Source organism: Rhinichthys klamathensis, unplaced genomic scaffold, assembly GCF_029890125.1.
Source record: "Rhinichthys klamathensis goyatoka isolate OS25496 unplaced genomic scaffold, OSU_Roscu_1.1 h1tg000181l_1, whole genome shotgun sequence".
NCBI classification, from domain to species: domain Eukaryota; kingdom Metazoa; phylum Chordata; class Actinopteri; order Cypriniformes; family Leuciscidae; genus Rhinichthys; species Rhinichthys klamathensis.
The window spans coordinates 92,989-114,594 of NW_026606709.1; the positions used below are offsets into that span (position 1 = coordinate 92,989).

General features: G+C 40.1%; 2 protein-coding genes across 2 annotated transcripts; both read right to left on the reverse strand.

Moving 5' to 3' along the window:
* Window positions 1-974: 974 nt before the first annotated feature.
* On the reverse strand, window positions 975-2,843 carry LOC130094718 (serine/threonine-protein kinase pim-2-like). Its single transcript, XM_056261135.1, has 4 exons — window positions 2,615-2,843; window positions 2,298-2,345; window positions 1,802-2,180; window positions 975-1,581 (listed from the first exon to the last, which is right to left on the reverse strand). The coding sequence occupies exons 1-4, from the start codon at window positions 2,738-2,740 to the stop codon at window positions 1,109-1,111; spliced, it is 1,026 nt and encodes a 341-aa protein (XP_056117110.1). The 5' UTR covers window positions 2,741-2,843; the 3' UTR covers window positions 975-1,108.
* A 254-nt stretch (window positions 2,844-3,097) lies between these two features.
* LOC130094866 (serine/threonine-protein kinase pim-2-like) lies at window positions 3,098-5,976 on the reverse strand. The gene is made up of 5 exons (XM_056261399.1): window positions 5,770-5,976; window positions 4,321-5,192; window positions 4,026-4,073; window positions 3,535-3,913; window positions 3,098-3,315 (listed from the first exon to the last, which is right to left on the reverse strand). Exons 2-5 carry the CDS (start codon window positions 4,444-4,446, stop codon window positions 3,098-3,100), a joined length of 771 nt encoding a protein of 256 aa, XP_056117374.1. The 5' UTR covers window positions 4,447-5,192; window positions 5,770-5,976.
* Window positions 5,977-21,606: the final 15,630 nt, after the last annotated feature.

Consider the following 21,606-nt stretch of genomic DNA (forward strand, 5'->3'; position numbering starts at 1 on the left):
TCAGACGTCATTTTCACGTGACTAATGACGTAATGATACAAGCTCCGAAGCAGTGGTTCATTGCAAGGACCGTTCGAGTTTGAAGCAAGCTTCGGAGCGTCGGTGTCAGACGTAACATCACTATCGATACTCACTAAAACGGTTTCTTGCCTGCAAATGTGGTCAGTACCTCTGCGCCGCCATACACACATTACTACACACGCACACACCCACTCGCATTTCACTTTTGCACATTCAGTGTGCTTAGTTTGTTTTTCATAAATTGTTGTTGCCTGTTAAAATGATTGTTTGCTGTTGGTGATTTACAACGAAATGAATGAGTTGTTTACTTTTTTCTCTCTTTTGCTTTCTTATGAACAATTTGTGAATGAATGTGGACACGAATCTGCCAACGTGGATTAGTGACGCGCGAGGTTCTGCACGGATTTCAAAAAGTCAGAGATGAGATCTACTACCACTAGTGTGGAACTTATTAGTATTATTAGGAATAAATATCCTTTGTGAAATTATTTTTCTTTTTGGATTATTACTATAATTTTGTTGTGTAACAGGTGGTTATTTTTTGCCTATCCTGGGTTTATTTAAATTTTGACAGGTTTTATCCTGTCTGGCGCCCGAAATTTTCTTTAAAGTCATTTATTTGTATTAGGGCGGCTACCACCGCTACACGTTTCCATGATCATTTCTCGCGCTGGTTTCACTCCAAACTGCGCGCAGCCAATGGCCGTATGAAACGTCATCACGTAGCATTACGGCACAGTGTTCATGGGAAATGTAGGAAGTACTGCCAGAGGGATAAAAGACCGAAAACAGAGCCTTATGCATCACTGGCTAAACTGGCTAGTAAGTTTTTATTAATTATTAGTATTTATTAATTTTGCGGGTTGGCGGGTGTTAATTTAGAACCCTGATTACAAGTAATCTTTGTGGAATTGAAGATCTAACCTTGTGACAAGCCATCCTTTTTCCAGAGGGTCTTCTTGGGCATATACAGGTCGTGTTTGCCTGGATAGTGCCTGCACATCAATGCAGGGTGTGCATTGGTGTGTGGGGACAGGGAGTTCTGGAGCTGGGCCGGCCCGTCCGGTCATTGGGTGCTGATTTTTGCTTAATTAAATGAATAAATAAAGTACTTAAACCAGTTGTGGAGACAGACAATGTCCAATTCAAGCCGCTTCTCTGGGTTTCTTTGCAGGAGAGCGCAAAGTAATTCGCAGCATTCTGTGAAGAAAGAGAAGAGAAGTCCTATTATTACCTTAAACTTCACACTCTCTTTGATTAAGACAGAGTCTAAGCTGAAAGATCTAAATATTACTGCATTACCCACACTACCATTTGTATTACTTTGTTCTATTTTGTATGATTTAGAATTGTAAGTGTCCTTTGCTGAAATGAAGATCTTACTTTGTGACAAGCCATCTTTGGCCCAGATGTTATCATTTAGCTCGTCCAAGTCTTCTGACTCTGGAAATTGTCCACACAGCAGTGCAAACATGAGTATCCCGAGTGACCAAACTGTCGCTGGTTCCCCGTGATACTCGCCATTTAAATCATACTCAGGGGGGCAGTACGGTTTTGTGCCTGGAAAAAAGAGATTTAGTCCGATTTGTAAGTTTGTATTAAAGAAACATTTTGACTAAGTATTCATTAGCATGCAAGAAATTATTTGATGCTATTGATACACAATGGTGGATCCCATTACATGATGCTTTGTAAGACCTTGACTCATTCAAGTCGAACGGCTTCTGACCCGTCATCAAAGTTTGAGACCCACATTACAGCTCTGAGGAATAATACATACCAGCAAAGGACGTGTATCCCGCATCGGTCAGGATTTCGCCGCACCCAAAGTCAATCAATTTGACATCCAGGGTGTGCGGGTTGATCAGCAGGTTTTCCAGCTTTATGTCGCGGTGGAACACTCCACGTTGGCAGCATGTTTGAGCTGCGAGTGTTGCCTGATGCATAATAACCTTTGCTATGTTCTCTTCGATGATGCCGTTGTGGCGGTATAGAAATTCGATCAAGTTCTCACAGGGTGTAGGCCACTCTAGAACCATAATGTATCGCTCTGGCTCTTTGTCCCAGTCCAGAAGCTGAATGATCTGGGGAACCCTGGGGCCTTTGTTGGCGAGAATTAGCAGACCGATCTCCTGTGGAACGGGTTCAGGATTATCCTCCTAAAAGAAAGACAATTCTTATGATCTTACATGGAGAAAAGATGTAGAACACTACTAAACTACTGACAATAGCAGTTTGTCTATTGAAAAATTGACAGAGAGAAACAGAGTACTTACAATGTCGATCCAATCTATACCCACGTTGTCAGCTAATTTCAGCGCCACCTAATCAACAAAACAAAAAATGGATTTGTGTTAGAATTATTTACAATGTGAGTTCATATCATTTCAGTCATTAACCTTGAACAGACATGTTCAGTTTCATGAATTTAAATTCTAATCATGTAGAGCATGTCTAACAATTTAAACAGGTCTGAGAGGTCAGGTGCTCTAAGTAATGAACATAAGATACACTGAGAATGCTTGAAAAGAAGAGTTATTCGAGTATAAGATAGTGCAGGAATACTTTGATAGATAATGCAAGTAAGTGATACCTCAAGGCCATCTTTCAAGCGAATCCCTGCATAAACGCTTCCAAAGCCTCCTTCACCGAGCTTCCTGCCAATTTCATAGCTGCAGAAACCGACATCTGTTAAAAGAAAAATAAGAAGAGTTGACATGAAAACTGCTTTGTGCCTGAGTAAAGGTAGATATTGTATAAAACGTGTGTTTGTCTTGTGTTATGTCGGAGTCATGACAGTAAACTTACCAATAATCTCATTATCCTCAGGCTGACAATTAAAATACTTAAACCAGTTGTGGAGACAGACTTTGTCCAATTTAAGTCGCTTCTCTGGGTTTCTTTGCAGGAGAGAGCAAAGTAATTCGCAGCATTCTGTGAAGAAATAGAAGAGAAGTCCTATTATTACCTTAAACTTCACACTCGCTCTCTTTGATTAAGAGTCTAAGCTGAAAGATCTAAATATTACTGCATTACCCACACGACCAATCTTATTACTTTGTTCTATTTTGTATGATTAATAATTACAAGTGTCCTTTGCTGAAATGAAGATCTCACCTTGCGACAAGCCATCTTTGGCCCAGATGTTATCATTGAGGTCGTTCAAGTCTTCTGACTCTGGATATTTCACATACAGCAGTGCAAACAAGAGTATCCCGAGTGACCAAACTGTCGCTGGTTCCCCGTAATACTCGCCGTTTAAATCATACTCAGGGGGGCAGTACGATTTTGTGCCTAGAAGAAAGAGATTATGTATGATTTATAAGCTTGTATTAAAGCAACATTTTGACTAGGTATTCATAGCATGCAAGAAATTATTTGATGCTATTGATTCACAATTGTGGATTCCATTACATGATGCTTTGTAAGACCTTGACTCATTCAAGTTGAACGGTCTCAAACTCGTCATCAAAGTTTGAGACCCACATTACAGCTCTGAGGAATAATACATACCAGCAAAGGACGTGTATCCCGCATTGGTCAGGATTTCGCCGCACCCAAAGTCAATCAATTTGACATCCAGGGTGTGCGGGTTGATCAGCAGGTTTTCCAGCTTTATGTCGCGGTGCAACACTCCACGTTGGCAGCATGTTTGAGCTGCGAGTGTTGCCTGAAGCATAATAACATTTGCCATGTCCTCTTCGATGATGCCGTTGTGGCGGTCTAGAAATTCGATCAAGTTCTCACAGGGTGTAGGCCACTCTAGAACCATAATGTATCGTTCTGGCTCTTTGTCCCAGTCCAGAAGCTGAATGATCTGGGGAACCCTGTGGCCTTTGTTGGCGAGAATTAGCAGACCAATCTCCTGTGGAACGGGTTCAGGATAACCCTCCTAAAAGAAAGACAATTCTTATGATCTTACATGGAGAAAAGATGTAGAACACTACTAAACTACTGACAATAGCACTTATTGAAAAATTGACTGAGAGAAACAGAGTACTTACAATGTCGATCCAATCTATACCCACGTTATCAGCGAATTTCAGCGCCACCTAATCAACAAAACAAAAAATGGAATTGTGTTAGAATTATTTACAATGTGAGTTCATTTCATTTCAGTCATTAACCTTGAACAGACATGTTCAGTTTCATGAATTTAAATTCTAATCATGTAGAGCATGTCTAACAATTTAAACAGGTTTGCCCTAAGTTGTGAACATAATTTACACTAAGGAGAGTGAGACAAGTGTAAAACAGGGCAATTAAAAATATATATATTGTAAGTTAAATAAGTGATACCTCAAGGCCATCTTTTAAGCGAATCCCAGCATAAACGCTTCCAAAGCCTCCTTCACTGAGCATCCTGCCGATTTCATAGCTGCAGAAACCGACATCTGTTAAAAGAAAAATAAGAAGAGTTGACATGAAAACTGCTTTGTGCCTGAGTTGACATGAGTAAAGACAGATATAATATCACAACACAAGTTTGTCTGTATTGTGTTATGTCGGAGTCATGACAGTCAACTTACTAATAATCTCATTATCCTCCAGTTGCTTCAACTGAGATGATACAGTGTCCCCTGTCGGTCTGAGATGGGGGACGTTAACACTACAGTCTGATGTGGCACAGACTGTAACTGGAGGGGCATCAACACAACAGTCAGCCATATCCAAGCCTGGAGCTGATGTGGTGCTGACTGGGACTTGGGGGACGTCCACACTGCAGTCTGCCACATCTCGGACTGGAACTCGAGGGACATCAACACAACAGTCAGCCATATCCCAGCCTGGAGCTGATGTGGTGCTGACTGGGACTTGGGGGACGTCCACACTGCAGTCTGCCACATCTTGGACTGGAACTCGAGGGACGTTGGCTCTATAGTAGGCCACATCTCGGACTGGAACTCGAGGGACATTGGCTCTATAGTAGGCCACATCTCGGACTGGAACTCTATAGTCAGATGTGGCACAGACTGTAGCTTGGAGGACGTCAACACTCAAGACACAGCTCAAAGAGTTGAGGACGTTGGCACCCCATTCCGACGAATCTCCGACTAAGTCCTGGAAGGCGTCGTCACTCCACTCGTCATCGACTTCAGCATGACCAGGTTCCTCTGCAACGCTGAGGACTTCAGCCTCACTGGTACTGGTGACATGCTGAGAAGTCTGATCTAAAGAGGGAAATGATATAACCAAAAGATGGTTTGAATGAAATACTATTAATAAAAGATTGCATAACCATAGTCATTACTAGACACTAATATTGCTGCAACTAAGCTTGCTGTAAATTATGAAGCAAGGTCACACAGGTCTAATTCGTGCATTCCGCTTTCTCAGTTGTCGGTCAGTGAGCACAGGCAGTAATGTTCTGTTCTCAGTTTAAGATATGCAAATGTAGAATTCAATAATTTGCCATCTGATTAGCACAACATCTTCATTTTCAGACAATGAATTTGGCCTACTGGGCAAACGTCATGCGGCATAATTATAATTCTTGAGCAATTTCACCTTAAATAAAATTTGAGGTAATATGGAGGTAATACATTTGAATGTCTGTGTTTAAAGGCATTCACGCATCTGTCATCAAAGGTGTGTAGTTTCCATTATATGTCAAGTATATTATGTTACTGAACTCTAGTAAAAGTTTTCAATTAATGGTTAAGCATTATTATTATTAGACTTTAAAAACAGAACTTTACATATTCTACATATACCAATAACATTGACATGTCTGGTCCTCTTTCTTACCTTGACTTGAGCTGGTCTTATTGGTTTTTGCCTTCCTCTTGCCTTTCTCTTTTTTGTGTAAATTGTCCACACTGTCAGACACATCTACACATTTAACACAAGAAAAGTTTGATCCCATTTTCAAATGCTAAATAACTACGCTGCAATAAATGCCAGTAGAAAATTGTCAGCAAAGTAATGAAGAGAATGTGCAAAAGTGTGCTTTAATTGACCGGTACGCGATTGTGACGTCACGTTCTATAATGCATTCCAATGCAGGCTCAGCGTCACTAGCCATCGTCACTCTGTGGGCGGGGCTTCTGTGTAACTGAAAATTTGAACTGCGCTTACGTAGCCTATCTGAAATTACCCAGGTTTAATCGGAATTAATGTAAACTCTTTGTAATAATGATGTCTAGCCTGAAAAGAGACTGAGACACATATTGTACAGCAGCAGCACGATTAATAATTAAAAGATCGCGATCGATTTAAACAAACACACGATCTTACTTTAACGACTAAACATTCGACAAGTAACGTTAAGCTAATAGCTAACTTTATAGGCTACAATCACAGCGAACATTCAAATCTGCATTTGCGCTGCCGCTGAAGAAAGCTAGGTTATGCCGTCAAACATACACTGAACTCTTGGTTCAGTAAATTAAACCAAACCTTGCTTACTCGAGGTATAATACTCGAAAAGGAGTAACATCAGCCAACCTAGAGTATGTTCACGGTTAACTCACAAGTCACAACACAAGACCAGAGAATGTGACAAGAATTCTCTACGAATCGACGAGTCACCATGGAAACGGATGATAAGAAAAAGCGCGCCTACTTTCTTCTTCTTTTGTTTAATTGCGATACTTGGTAAATATATCGCCACCTATTTGGTGGTTGTATTTCATTTTTCAATATTTTATTTTAATAATATTTAATCACTGTGAATAAGAACTATATTGTTTGTTTGATGCTAATTATATAATAAAAAGAAAGACTGATTAAACTAACAGTCTGTGCTTGCAAAGATAACATGGCTGTGAAGTTCATGTTTTATGTTTGGTCATTTTGCTTCCATATTGCTTGAAAGGTATAAGATATATCATATATGTTTTTATTATAGAAACAAACACATTATGCATAGAAAATGTCCTGTTGCGAAAAAAAAAACCCTGTCTGAATGCAGATTAACAATGTGTGAGATGATAATTATTTATACTGTTCATACTGTATGTGGGCCTATAAATACAGTATAATAGAAAAAAATTCCAATGTTACCTTGTTTTAAAAGTGCTTTTTTATATCGATATTACTATTTATAATATTGTGTGCAGTCTATCTTGCCCACTGGACTTTGTTTTCAGTTTGCACTGTTTCCATGGTGGAGTTTGTTGTCATGGTTTCAGATTACTTGTCATTCAGTTTAGGTGTGTGTCATTAATTATCCTTGTTTGCACGTGTACCAAAGTTCCTGTTTCTGTTCATTGCTGTCTTGTCTCGTCTGTATCTTGATGTGTTTTAATGCTGCTCTCTTTGTGCTGCCAGTGCCTACTTATACGTGTGAATTTATTAAAGACTGCCTTTCATCTTCATCTTTGTGTTTGTGTACTTTCTACAACAGCAGAGCCTGAGGGAAGCCCGTTTGACCAGGTGTGCAAGCGGCTGTACCATCCATCGATGTGGGAGTCCCAGTGGAGTTCGAGGGGATGGGAGCGAGCCACCACTGAGAGTCTGAACCGGATTATCCAATGGGCATTATGGGCACGGGGCCAGGGGCCAATGCGCATTTGGGGCCCAAGCGAGGGGAAGACCTTTTTTTTTTTTTTTTTTTTATGACGAAGTGGCTCTAAGTGTAAATAACCTTTCTTGTTGGCTAAAAGACAGTCCACTTAACATCTGCAGTGGCGTAGGGATAGGAAGTATGGCACCTGCATGTAGCTTTTGAGGTGTTCGACCCGAGTTCGGATCGCCTTTTGCCGAACTCGCTCTTTTTCCTTTTCCCATCACATATCAGAGCGGAAAGACATTTAATTTCAATTAAAAATTAAGAAAATATTTGAAAAGTGGAAATAAAGTGCCTAATGACTGTTTCATATTAAAGTGTTTATTGGTTAGGGTTGGTGTAGGAAGGGGTTTATTGTCCCAATAAGACGGCATTCATTTAATAATTTTATTAAATATAGTCCTTTACACTTTATGTTATTACTGCATCCTGTTAATGTACAACAATACTGAGGTTATTGATCAAAATAGAGTACATCACCTTTTGAAAGTAAATAAAAATGGTATCAAATACATGTGTACACCAGTAGGTGGCGACAGGTGACTGTTTTTGTATTTGACATTTAAAGGGGGGGTGAAATGCTGTTTCATGCATAGTGAGTTTTTTACACTGTTAAAGGGATACTCCACCAGTTTTTCTTATTAAACTATGTTATTCCCTTAACTAAGACGAGTTGATACATACCTCTCTCGTCTCAGTGCGTGCACTATATCCCTCTGTATTGCCGCAAAACTATGTTAGCACTTAGCTTAGCCCATGCATTAAATATGGGCCAAGCAGAGAAGCGACCAAACACTTCCACGTTTTCCCTATGTAAACACAGTTACTCGAGTAGTGTAACTTGACCTGGGCTGGTGACACAAAATAAACCGTTGCGCTTTTCTAAGCGTTTAAAATTGATGACTATATTGTATGGCGGAATACCATAACAAGTGCTTTTGAGCACTTCGACTTGGCGCAATAATATCTTCACTCGTGAAAAGATTACCGGCTCCCGCTTCCTCTCCCCCTCCCTCCAATAGCATCCAGCTGCTGACATTTCCGTCAATACTACCAACGTGACTTTTACTACCTGTGCTATTAGCAAACTGCAGATCATTTGCAATGGCCGACTTTGTAGATGATTATGACTTCTTTTAGAAGACCCAGAGCCATATCTGTTTGAACCCGAGTACACGGAGGAGGAATTAGCTCTTGTGGACCGTGAGAGGCAAGAAAGATATGATCCAGAACAGACCGGAGCTGGCGAAAGACCACGGGCTTTCTGTAAGTCATCTGAATATTGTTGGTGTAGCCTCATCCTTTAGGCGTGTTCCTGTGCAGGTATAGTCCTTCTTTGTGAAATGTTCGGAGCAAACACGCCACTTCTTCAGAGTCATCAATGGTGTTTTGGGATTCTTGTTCAAAGCAGCTAACCAAGCTCTCCGCTGTATGTGGTGTGTTGGAATTCGGTGAAAAATGACAGCACTATGTACATTCTCCTTATTTTCACAACCCTTTACGATGCACGCTTTAACCATTATTGTACACAAACTAGCTTCCAACAACCTGTTACTTCGTCAACTCCGCTCGAACTACTACTACCGGCGCATGTCACGTTGTATTGACGGAAATGTCAGAGGGAGGGGGAGAGGAAGCGGGAGCCGGTAAGAGGACTTTTCACGAGTGAAGATATTATTGCGCCAAGTCGAAGTGCTCAAAAGCAATTGTTATGGTATTCCGCCATACAATATAGTAATCAATTTTAAACGCTTAGAAAAGCGCAAAGGTTTATTTTGTGTCACCAGCCCAGGTCAAGTTACACTACTCGAGTAACTGTGTTTACATAGGGAAAACGTGGAAGTGTTTGGTCGCTTCTCTGCTTGGCCCATATTTAATGCATGGGCTAAGCTAAGTGCTAACATAGTTTTGCGGCAATACAGAGCGATATAGTGCACGCACTGAGACGAGAGAGGTATGTATCAACTCGTCTTAGTTAAGGGAATAACATAGTTTAATAATAAAAACTGGTGGAGTATCCCTTTAAAGATTTGGATTCCCATGCTAAACATGGACAAAGTTTCAAAAATGAAGTTGTAAGTTTGATGGAGTAATTCTGTTCTAAAAATACTCCTTCCGGGTTGTCACAAGTTTCGGAAAGTTTTTTTCGAATACGGGCGTGTGTGACGTCAGAGTGGCCGGAATTTCCTTATAGAGGGAATGCGTATGACGTCACCGTCAGCTGGAGTGATTGCGGTCACGCACACTGAGTGGCAGAAAGACTGAGCGGCAGCATTGGTTTTCAGCGTGAATGCCGTGAAAAACACAAAAAACACATCTAAAATGGGAAAGAGCTTTGCGATTGACTGTACAACTACATTTCACAAGAAATCTGAGGTATATTTTTACAGACTGCCAAAAGCTACAGAACAGAGAAGAAAATGGATCGATGCAATTCATAGAAACAACTTGACTCCAGGCAGAGAAAAGTGGATTTGCAGTTATCATTGAGCCCGTTTACATGCAAACCAGTAACCATGACAACACAAGTAAACCGTGTTTACATGACTTTATTAATAAATCAGGCCATGACCCTTAGGCTGTGTGACGACAAAACAATCATTTGCGTATCTGACTCTGAGTATTTCATTTGTTTTGTCGGTTGATGTTAAATAAAGCTTGCAACATGTCAGCGGGAAATTTACAGCTGGTATATTATCCTCTCATGCAGTTACAGATGCAGCGTTTTGACTGAACCACTTCTACTTCTGCTGCACGAGATAAGAGAAAAAAAAAGCAGAAAGCAGGTTAAGGGCCCTTACATAGTCAACGCATCGGTACGCATACGCGTGCGCAAGGCTACACATCGCTACGCTTCGGCCGCCATTATGCGTCGATGCGTAGCCAAATGTGTCGTCCTAGTTTTTGATACGCGACGCGCCGATGCACGCAATACTATGCGTTGTCGGTGGGGCGACATTGCAAGTAATGTACATAAAAAGGTATATTATTATGTTTACAGAAGAAGAAGATTTGAATACAATGGCGGGCGAAGAGGAAAAGTTATGCGAGCTTGTTCGTATACATCCTTTGTTGCCGCCGATGTAAAATCAGCAATATGCACTCCTCTTCAGTTGCCATTTTGATCTGAATATTACGTGACCTGACTCTAGACTCTACTACCCCCTGCTGCGCAATCGGTGTATTGCATTTCACGCATCGCCGGTGACGCTTGTGTACTATGAAAAGGAGCGCGTAGCTCGCGTCGCTCGCGTTGCTTGCTCGCGTTGCTCGCGTTGACTATGTAACGGCCCTAATGCGTTCACATAATACGAAATCCGAGTAAGAGGCAAAAAACTACCCGTGTCGACCGGTTTATGCTTAAAGGAACACTCCGACTTTTTGAAACTTTAGCCTATTCACCTTATCCCCCAGAGTTAGAAAAGTCCATACATACCTTTTTCATCTCCGTGCGTGCTGTAACTCTATCTGACGCACCCCACCGCTAGCCTAGCTTAGCACAACGACTGGATGTAAATGGTTGCAGCTAGCATACTAATCCAAATAAGTGACAAAATAGCGCAAACATTTTCCTATTTACATGTTGTGATTTGTATAATCACAGAATGTACAAAAAACAAAGTCACATGAGACACAGGCATATTTTAACCGTATAAATACTGGGAACTATATTCTCTGAAGGCGAAGCACTGCTACTTGGGCGGAGTGATAACCGCAGCACCTGAGACGCGCTCTCTGCTCCTCACCACGGCGCGTCTCAGGTGCTGCGGTTATCACTCCGCCCAAGTAGCAGTGCTTCGCCTTCAGAGAATATAGTCGCCTTCAGAGAATATAGTTCCCAGTATTTATACGGTTAAAATATGTCCGTGTCTCAGGTGACTTTGTTTTTTGTACACTCTGTGACTATACAAATCACAACATGTAAATAGAAAAATGTTTGCGTTATTTTGTCACTTATTTGGATTAGTATGCTAGCTGCAACCATTTACATCCAGTCTTTGTGCTAAGCTAGGCTAGCGGTGGGTGCGTCAAACAGACTTATAGCACGCACAGAGATGAAAAAGGTATGTATGGACTTATCTAACTCTGGGGGATAAGGTGAATAGGCTAAAGTCCCAAAAAGTCGGAGTGTTCCTTTAAGCCGGTGCCAACCGTTCCGTATAATACGGAATCGTTCCGTATTTGACACATAAAAGGCTTGTTCCGTATTGAACTGATACGGAACGCACTTTGTTCCCTATTTTTGAGAATCAATTCAGTGCAAATCCATGACAGACGCATAGCTTCTAATATATATGTCAGACAGACTATGATGAATGAACGAAGACCCGCTGCTATAATGGCAAATTCGGGGACTTGGCGCCACCTTGACGGGCTCTGACGTGTAATGACGTAGAGTTGTCTCATTGGTCGCACGTCAGAGGCGCCCACGCCATTGGATGTGCAGTTGCCGCAGCGCAGCCTGAGCGAGCCAGACGCTCAATGTGCAAGCTGTGCAGCTGCAAATGCATTTTACAGGCTTCAGTAAATCAAGTAAAATGTGTTTCCGAAGACATTTGTAGGCTATGATAAGAAAAACTTCTAAAAATTTTTTTTTACATTTTTTTGCACCGAAAAGAACATTCTAGAAGTCTAATTCTATTGAATAAGTTCGCACAAGGCTACAGAAAACTGTTGTGTTTATTTTTCTTCAAATGCAGTCTAAGCCGATGAGTTTCGAATGTTTTATGTTGTATTTGTTTAAGTTAAAAATAAAACGTATTATAATCTAAACAAATACATGGTTCATTTGTGGCAAAATGATCATGATAGCCTTTATATATGTGGTTAAGTCCTGTATATTGATTAAGCCTACTTTGCTATTCTATAAATATATAGGCCTAATAAGTTGCATTATAATATGATATAAAATGTATGAATCCCCCCCCCCCCCCCCCCCCCGTTCCTTATTTCCATTTCAGAAAGTTGGCAACCCTAGTTATGACCCTACTCCGATAAAAGAAAACAGGTTTCCGTGTTTACATGTCCACATGCGTTGTCATGACAAAAAAAATATAGGCTACTAGTTTTAGGGTTGGACGATATGATTATAGCCTATATATAACATTGATATGAGTGATCACCTGGATTTAGACCTACCTATATTGTATTTATATAAAGCGTTCACGTATTTCCCCAGCGTCGAAATCAGGCACATATAAGTTAATTGTCAGGAAACACAATGGCTGCGTGTCAATATCCATGGATCACTGGATCTTTGGTAGGCCTAAATTGTAAGGAACACTTATATCGAGTCCAACCATCGTTTGTTTTACTCTCGTTTCCGCAGTTTCCCCTATTAACTCCAGTCACGCAGCAGCTCTTCTGCCACTCAGTCCTGCTGAGGGGGGCGTGTTCCGGCGGGGAAGTGACGTTAATGCATTCCCTCTATACGGGTCTTAAGGGCACTTCTCCCGGAAGGGCGCGCGCGCATCTGTACCCTAGTGCGTGCGAGAGTACGGCTATGCCCATCAGAGCGCTGGGCTCGGCTGCGCTGCAATTAAAAAATGGCACCAAAAAAGTGTGTTTTTGGTTGCCAGGGCAAGACAACACTGCACAAATTTCCAAAGAACCCAGCGTTAAGGGACCTGTGGATGGATTTTGTTTTTCCAGAGCAGCAACGGAGTTGTGCAAGTGTTTTTGTTTGTTCCCTTCATTTCGACGGTAATAGTTTTATAAACAAGGCCCAGTTCAACGCCGGATTTGCAGATCGCCTAATACTTCTTGAGTGGAGAAGTCTCAAATCTCATCTTTAGATGGAGCAGTCCCAACGATAAAGGTTCACGGTCGTGCGTTGGAACCGCAGGCGGTGAGTAAAACTGCTTCAAATGTCTGTGAGTTGTTAACTATCGGCGTGTAAGCACAGCAAGTAAACAACATGATCACATACAGTTAATGTATCTATGGAGCATGCGATGTATGGTGTGTGTGTGTTTAAATACATTTGTTTAGCTGGCCACTGTAGGTGTCAGTTTGTTTATTGTAAAAATAAATCATGTCCTCATAAACCACGAGTCTGTCTGTTTACAACACACAAATGTTGTAAAACTCGCGCATGACATGGTGTTCTAAAAACACTGCGCTCAAGTTCAAATCATTTCTATTTTTAAAAAAACGCTCGAGACCTTATGTTTTTCACCCATTTCACTGCCCATCTCACGTTTTTGTGAGCAAAAACGCGTTCTGTATGAACGAGCCCTTAGTATTGTTTAGATCCTTGTTCTGCATGGGATTACTATCTGATTATTAGCCATGGTTTATTTTCGGATGTCACTCACAGCTTCCAGACGCTCTCAACGCAAAAGCTTCGCGCGCTCGTGTCGTGATTATTTAGCACCGCCCACACGGCACGCCTCCACCCGCTCGGGTTTTTCCGGAAAGACTCGGTACAGCCAAAGCCCGTCTACGGAAAGCCTGGCCACTCCCATTATAGTGCAACTGCAATCTGTACTTGTCAATGTATGGCCAATGCATAGAACACCAAGCTGAGGAAACAAATAGCCTACAGGCCTTAACTCTCCCCAGAAAACAGTGAAATTAATGACTGACTCACAATAAATGAGGAAATGACTGTTCAGGTCATATTCACTAACATTTACAATGCACTATGATGAATATGATAATGGTTTGTGCACTTAATTTTAACTAGGGCTGGGCGATATGGCTGAAAACTGTATCACGATATCAGTGTTTCATATCGGTCGATATCGATAATTATAGATTTTTTTATGACCCATTTAAAATAAGGACCAGGAGAAAAAATATATTACATTTAAACATTTTTATTTTAAACTTAACCTTCCTCTGATTACAATCCCAAGACAGAAATGTCAACACAACCATGGAAAACTCAAATAATTAAAATGTAAACATAAGTCTAAATTCACAATCAGACCTGCAAACTCCTCAGAGTAAAAAAGGTGGCAGTGGCGCGGCGGGACGTGGGTGAGGGGGGTTTGTGATCGTATGTGCCCCCTGCTTGATTTTTTTTTTTTAGACATCACGGTTCGGTACGATTTCGGTACAATGGAGTGAAAAGCAAAACAGAAATATAGAAGGCATTTTTATAAATGTCTTAAGCCTTGTATTTTTTTAAATAAGTTTTATTAATAAAGGCATAGAACCAGTTTATTTATAGTGCACTGATAATAGTTTTATATAATTGGTTTATTAATTAAACTAATAAAAAGATAGATATGAGATATGTTTGGTAATTGTACCTGAATGAATTTAAAATTAATTTGCTATATTTCAGATCAATATATTTGTTTTCCTTAATTTTAATTAACCCTAACTTTATTCTCATCAGAATTATAAATAATTGATTTCCGTATAAAATAATACTACCAACAAATTTAATTTTCTTTTTTAATCAATGTGTAACTTAAAAATAAACAGATTAGTGCTCTGTTTTGAGGGCAAGAAATGAAAACCAATGCGAAATGATGAATGTTCAAAAGATGGAACACACAGACTGTTTTACAAAGGGGTTTGATAAATATGTTTTGCTTTTAAAACGGTGTGTACAGTTGTAGGCTACAGTTTGACAAGAAATACAGTGTGACAAAAGGACAATGTTGTGTTTTATTGCGAGTATAGGCCTACACAAATATTGTAAACACTTTGCAGACTGACTGATGTCCTGTATTAACAAAATGACGGAGTATGTTTTTATGTCTCCACTGTTCGATCGCGCCCGCGTGTCTCTCTCTCTCGTGCTTCTCTCTCTCTCGCGCGCGGACACACACACACTCCAGCATTGCAATCTTGACATCGCAGCCTGTTCATTATGCTGTGTTCACATCAAACGCGAATAGAGCGAATTATCCAATAATGTTTCGCAATTCTAGCCTGCATGGCATGCAGATGAAGGGCACTCATTTTCTGCTTATCAATCGCCGGTTACTGATGAGGAACCCAGCAGCACGAGACAACGATGGCGCAACCAAACTTTTTTTCTTTTTTTTGATGGCGCAACCCATAGACATAATAAATATGTCTATGGCGCATCCAAACTGACACGTTACATGATTGCCTGAGCTTGTCACTCCCTACGTTGCTAGGTTACCAGAGAGCGAGTGCCTTTGTTAATGCAACCAAACTTGCTTCGCAACCTGTGGTTTCTTCCGACGAAGGAAAAAAAAAAAAATTATCGAACACATTTTTTATTGATATCGTTCACGTGTCTATCGTGATACATATCGTTATCGTTTTATCGCCCAGCCCTAATTTTAACTAAAGAAGACACTTGTGTCATACAGCAGTGTGCAATTCTGCAGTAATGCAATTATGGAAGCCCAAACTTGCCAAATGCATAAACAAAACGTTTAAATTCGTAAACATAAATTCCACATTAAATGCATTTAATGTAACTTATCCCACTACTGCACAAACATGCCACTTCCTCGCTGCAAGAGGAGGAAGAGATCCGTACCTTCGGGTCTTTCTCATAGTAATACTGCTGAGTGCGGATCCAGCGGCCCACCAGGTGATCCCGCACCGTGTGAGCCAGGGCGAAGTAATAATCCCGCGGGGTGGCCACATTGCGGTCCTTCACTAGGGTGAAGTGAAGATGCCTGTTGAAGCTCTTTTTGATTTCGACAACATCCCCCAGTCCAGCTATACCACGAACACTGATCTGCTTGCGCTTTTCCTGATCGGTTAGAGGTTTGGACATGTTGCCAATGCGTTTAAAAAGCAAAGAATGAAAATGTGGACCCTTGACTTGTGCACAAGTTTGTGCGGTGCAGAAGGACTTTACACGCACTGTTCCCTGGCTTTGAGACACACCCCTTTGTCAACTGGGGAAGAAGGTGGGCGGGCTTAAATCCAGCCTGTTTATTGGCCAGTGAAACTATCGTAATTGCGTTCCCATAGGTTGCGTGAGACGTCAATCATCCATGCAACGCTAACTAGCTACAGGTTTAATGTATAGAGGGAATGCATTAACGTCACTTCCCCGCCGGAACACGCCCCCCTCAGCGGGACTGAGTGGCAGAAGAGCTGCTGCGTGACTGGAGTTAATAGGGGAAACTGCGAAAACGCGAGTAAAACAAACTATTATCAGTTTAAACTAAAAGTTGGACTCGGTATAGTGTTCCTTACAACTTATCAAAGATCCAGTGATCCATGGATATTGAGATGCAGCCAGAAATCGTGTTTCCTGACATTTATATGTGCCTGATTTCGACGCCGGGGAAATAAATGTAGACAATTTGCCTGTATACGTTTTATATAAATACAATATAGATAGGTCTAAATCCGAGTGATCACTTACATTAATGTTATACTGTATATCATCATATCGTCCAGCCCTAAAACTTGTATAGTTTTTTGTCAGTGTTTATTTAAAAACATCCAATTATGCAGAATATAGTCTGTTCTGTAGCTTTTTGCAGTCTGTAAAAATATACAGTACCTCAGATTTCTGGTCAAATCTAGTTGTACAGTCAATCGCAAAGCTCTTTCCCGTTTTAGATGCGTTTTGTGTGATTTTCACGGCATTCACGCTGAAAACAAATGCTGCCGCTCAGTCTTTTTGCCACTTGTGGGCGTGACCGCATTCACTCCGGCCGACGGTGACGTCATGCGCATACCCTCTATTGTACCGACTTTTTGGTTGTAGTTCCACCAGAGTTCCACTGGGGGCAATAGTCCGAGTGCAAAATGAATGGGAGTCTATGGGGCTAAACGGCTAAATTTGTCTTTTTCACCCGATTGTCATTGAGAAATCTTAGATTTGAATGTAGGTTTTGCAAGTCCAACATGGGTTATAGGTCGAAAGTTGAATGAACGAGTACTTATGTCCTTTCGATTTCTTACAGGTTGAGTTGTTGTTGCCCATAACACGCTAGCATTCTGCTAATGGACGCTGATTGGTCAGTGAAGGACTGATTACGACCAGAGATACCGCTTGATGGCATCGTGGCATCCGAAGCGGGACCACACATGTATTTACCTGTGTCAGTTGTGTAGTAGATGCCTCGAGAGAAAAGAAAGTGCAGAACGCAAAAGCATAGACATAATAAATACATAGACGCCCTATTGGCCGCTTTGGAACCTTGCTGCGATAGTTTTCTTATTGTGGAAAAAGCATTTTCTGTGATTGACCCGATTTTAGCAATAACAAAGATAACTGATGGATCCTTTATCTATGGTAATACGATATGGTACAACTACAGTGCAGTGCAAGTAATAGTAAATAGTTTAGTCAATAAAATAAACAAACAAACAGTACAGCAAATAAAATAGTAATGAAAAGGCTATATAAAATATAGGCTATATTAACTCTCTGGGGTCGGCGGTCTCGCCGGCGATACCAGCTCACTTTTTTCCTTATCAGTGCAAAAGAGACTCAAATTACTCTGTTAATTTTGATCTTACATATAAGTGTTGTACATCATTAGATCCTGTTAAGTTTCTATTTTTTTTGTGGATACTCACAATAAAAACAAAGTGTTGTGCTTTTCACCAAATAAAGAAAAACAAACATGATGCGAGTTTTGCGTTCTCTCTGTCAGTGAAGTCCATTCTGAAACGCGTCCTAAGATTAACTGTAACTCCGCGATTACTTGTCACACAGGCACGAGAGGTTTTTCTTTATGAAGCTTGAATTCTCTTCTTTTAAATGAAGTAATTTATATAAAAAACAAATATTCTCAGTTTATGCAATCTGTATGAAAAGAGAGTGCTGTCAGTATTTTTTCCCCCAGCTCATTACACTTCATTACGCGTTAATCTGACACGCCCACGGACGACGCGCGCTATTCAAACGCAAATGTCGAGGCAAGCCATGACAACGCCCACATCAGCTGTTCCACCGCGGCGGTAAAATGTGTGGTGTATTTGCTGCCTTTTACCGCTAAGAGGCGCTACAATCATAGACTCTGAAAAGTGTTCGTTTATTTCGGTTTATTCTCTCTAATGCGTAATCTGCTGCCGCACCGCGCTGATTCAGAGCGATTGAAAGCTGGTAGCAGAAGAATTCAACAAGTGAAACGTAGTTAAAATAATTCATAATCACAATACTGAAATTAGGCTACTGAAATGTAATTGAATAAATAATGAAAACATTTCAACATAAAACATTGCAATAAAAACATTTAGGCTACATGAACGAGGCTTTACAACTTTAACAGCGTACAGACGATAGCTCAGTGATCAACGCAACGACACGAGCTTCGAGGAGCTTCAACAGACCCGAGATCGAATCTCAATGTAGCATAGATGTTGTTAACCGATGTTGTCCTACGTTTATATTTTCCCACCTTGATGCTTAAATAGGTAACTGTTTATATCTGTTTACTTATTTAAAGTCAAGAGTTTTGTTTGATTATCATTACAACATAAATTTGCTACATTCCTGTAGAACCGCAGCCGCTGCACAAACGACAAAAACTGATGAAGATTGTCAGCCGATCAGAAAATGAAAATGAAGAAGCTCGTCTTTAGTCTGCTAAATTATTGTGTAATGTAAAAGAACACTAAAATTACTTAAGTTTGAAACCAAGTTCGAACATTTCAAGGTTTAAATTGTTTAATTTAAAACAGGGTTGCATCTTGTTTAGAGTTTATTTCTTTTGCGATGCAAAATAAGAAACACTAGGCTAATCTTATTCTTGCGACATTTTAAATTTGTATTGCCAAAGAAATTACAGCTAAATTAAACAATTAAAACAGTAGGCCTACAAAACGAAAATTGTCCAAAGAAACATAATTAAATTAAAAACATGCGTTTCTCTTTGCCTCTCTCGCGCTGGATCTCTTTTTAACAAGTTTATTTAGTCTCCCTCGCTGCGCGCGCGGGTCTCTCTCTCGAAATTAATCATTTCAGGGTAAAAACACATCATACAGCTGATAATACTGTATATGTCGCTGCGTGTCAGCCATACAAATCACGAAAAAATTATTTAACCTTTAATTGTTGCTTCAAAGACACAGCATGCCTTGTTGAATTCACCTTACAATAACTTCAATTGAAATTTTGTGTGAAAAAAAAACTTTAAATAGGCTACAATAAATAAACTACAATATTTATAATTTAATAAGATATGGGGCCTACATTTGGACACAGATTTATCCTTACAATAATTTTGCCTGCTCATCAGGCTGGCTATCCGACACTCTCCATATGAAAGAGGAACATTAACACCTTTGTCCAGCAACTGTCCCTCCAACCCCCCACAGGCTATCGGAGTCTGAGGCTGACTTAACACAAAGAGAAGTCGCAATTCACACTTAAATCGCCATTCTAGACAGTGTTGATAATGAAGGAATTAAATGATTTAAGTTACATGTAGCCTAGTGATATTTCTGTCATAAAAGTTTATTACTAAATATTTCATTATTTCAATAATTGATGAAATAAAACTGGTTTGGGGCAGCTTTTTCCAAGCAAAACTAAATATAATCTGAAAAAACGCTTGTGAATTTGTTGTCACTTAATATTAAAGTCTACAGGGATCTTTGGATCCTTACAACCAGGCATGCAATTTGTGAATTAAGTTTTTATTTTATTTTGTATTATTCAAATAAATATCGAAACACGGTGCTTCGTGGTAATGCTGCTAAATTAAATAACATTTATAGAATAATTATGAACTTAAATGAAACAATATCGCAACATTTCGACAAATACATTATTATGTTTTTACATTTTAATTCAGGGCGATTTAGCCTACATTTAATTAGAGCGAGATTTTCACCCATGTCTTGTCATTTTCTCATTGGGAAGCGCATGTTTGAGTAGATCCTCTGTACCTCTCGTTTTCATATGGATTAGCCTACATAATCAGATAACATTTATTAGCCTAAATATTTAGACATTTAAAGGCTTTAGACATAGCCGATTTCTTATCGTGACTGAGCTGAAGTGGCTTTCGGTTCATTTTTGTGACGCGCAGTTCCCGGAGACAGAGAGGACAGATATACTGTTTTTGTCGTTAGCCTAATATGAATACAAGTTTACAGTTTTGAACGATGTAAGCTACTCTACTCTTATCTGTATGACCAAAAAATTACGGAGTCGCCTATTAAGTTATTTTAGCTGTAATAATGAGATAAATAAATTAATCTAAATGAACGCGCCGCCGCGTTTGTCGAACACTAACTCACGATGCCAGAATAAAACCCGACTTTAGAAAAATGCATAGGGTCACTCGGCGTGGTGTGCCAAAACACTTAATTATAAACTTCAATATTTCATTCAAAATAATCTCAACACGCTTTGTGAAATTTTGAAAAGCCGTGCATGCATTAAGGCCACTGGAACTAATGAACAACTGAAACGCTGGTTTTGATTTTATTGTTTTTCGTTTAAACGTGCCTGTTGCATATCTCTATTTTATATATTTGATATTGGTGAAGTAGCCTATAGCATTGATTAGCTGTGGAGGGAGGGGTGTGGGGATTAAAATAATTCAGCAGAAGTAGGGATGTTTAGACCAGAAGGAAATCCCAGTCCCCCCTGGCAAATCACACTTTACTTAAAACCATGTTTTTAAAAACTCTAGGTTGTAGGGAACAGACCTCTCTGCCATGCGCGCGCACGGTTTGGAGCACAATATCTGTCTCGCATGCACGCTCGCTCTAAATAGATTACGGGATATTTTAACTAATTTACGGTATAACTAGTCGATCACGAGTGGCTCAACAGGTAGATCTATAGATAAACTATATCTTTCAGGAATTTGACCGACCGGGTTGACACTTCAGCGTGAGAAATCGGGGGGGTGGCGTGAGAGCCTGGAATAAATAAATAAAAAAATATATATAGCCTATATAAAACAAAACTGTATGGTGTAACAGAGTTTTAGAGCTAGACAAATCTCTCTGCAATAATAAATATAAAATATACAGCAGACCATGTTTGTGCGGGATTTGAACCTGTGTCATCTTGATGATGAACCATCAGTTCTACCGCTCGGCTATGAATTTTGTTACTGAGAAATAACCAAACGTTTGATTCTCACATGAGCGAGAAAACGTTTTGTCTTTAGCCTGTGAGTGTAGGCCTACTTTAACCTTTTACAGTTTTA

Bases quoted from the DNA above. Each gene is read 5' to 3' on its own strand.
- LOC130094866 (XM_056261399.1), bottom strand. From the start codon at position 4,446: ATGTCAACTCTTCTTATTTTTCTTTTAACAGATGTCGGTTTCTGCAGC. The intron at 4,074-4,320 runs GTATCACTTATT...TTTGTTGATTAG, and splicing joins GCTTAAAAGATGGCCTTGAG to GTGGCGCTGAAATTCGCTGA. The intron at 3,914-4,025 runs GTAAGTACTCTG...TCTTTCTTTTAG, and splicing joins GTATAGATTGGATCGACATT to GAGGGTTATCCTGAACCCGT.
- LOC130094718 (XM_056261135.1), bottom strand. From the start codon at position 2,740: ATGTCAACTCTTCTTATTTTTCTTTTAACAGATGTCGGTTTCTGCAGC. The intron at 2,346-2,614 runs GTATCACTTACT...TTTGTTGATTAG, and splicing joins GCTTGAAAGATGGCCTTGAG to GTGGCGCTGAAATTAGCTGA. The intron at 2,181-2,297 runs GTAAGTACTCTG...TCTTTCTTTTAG, and splicing joins GTATAGATTGGATCGACATT to GAGGATAATCCTGAACCCGT.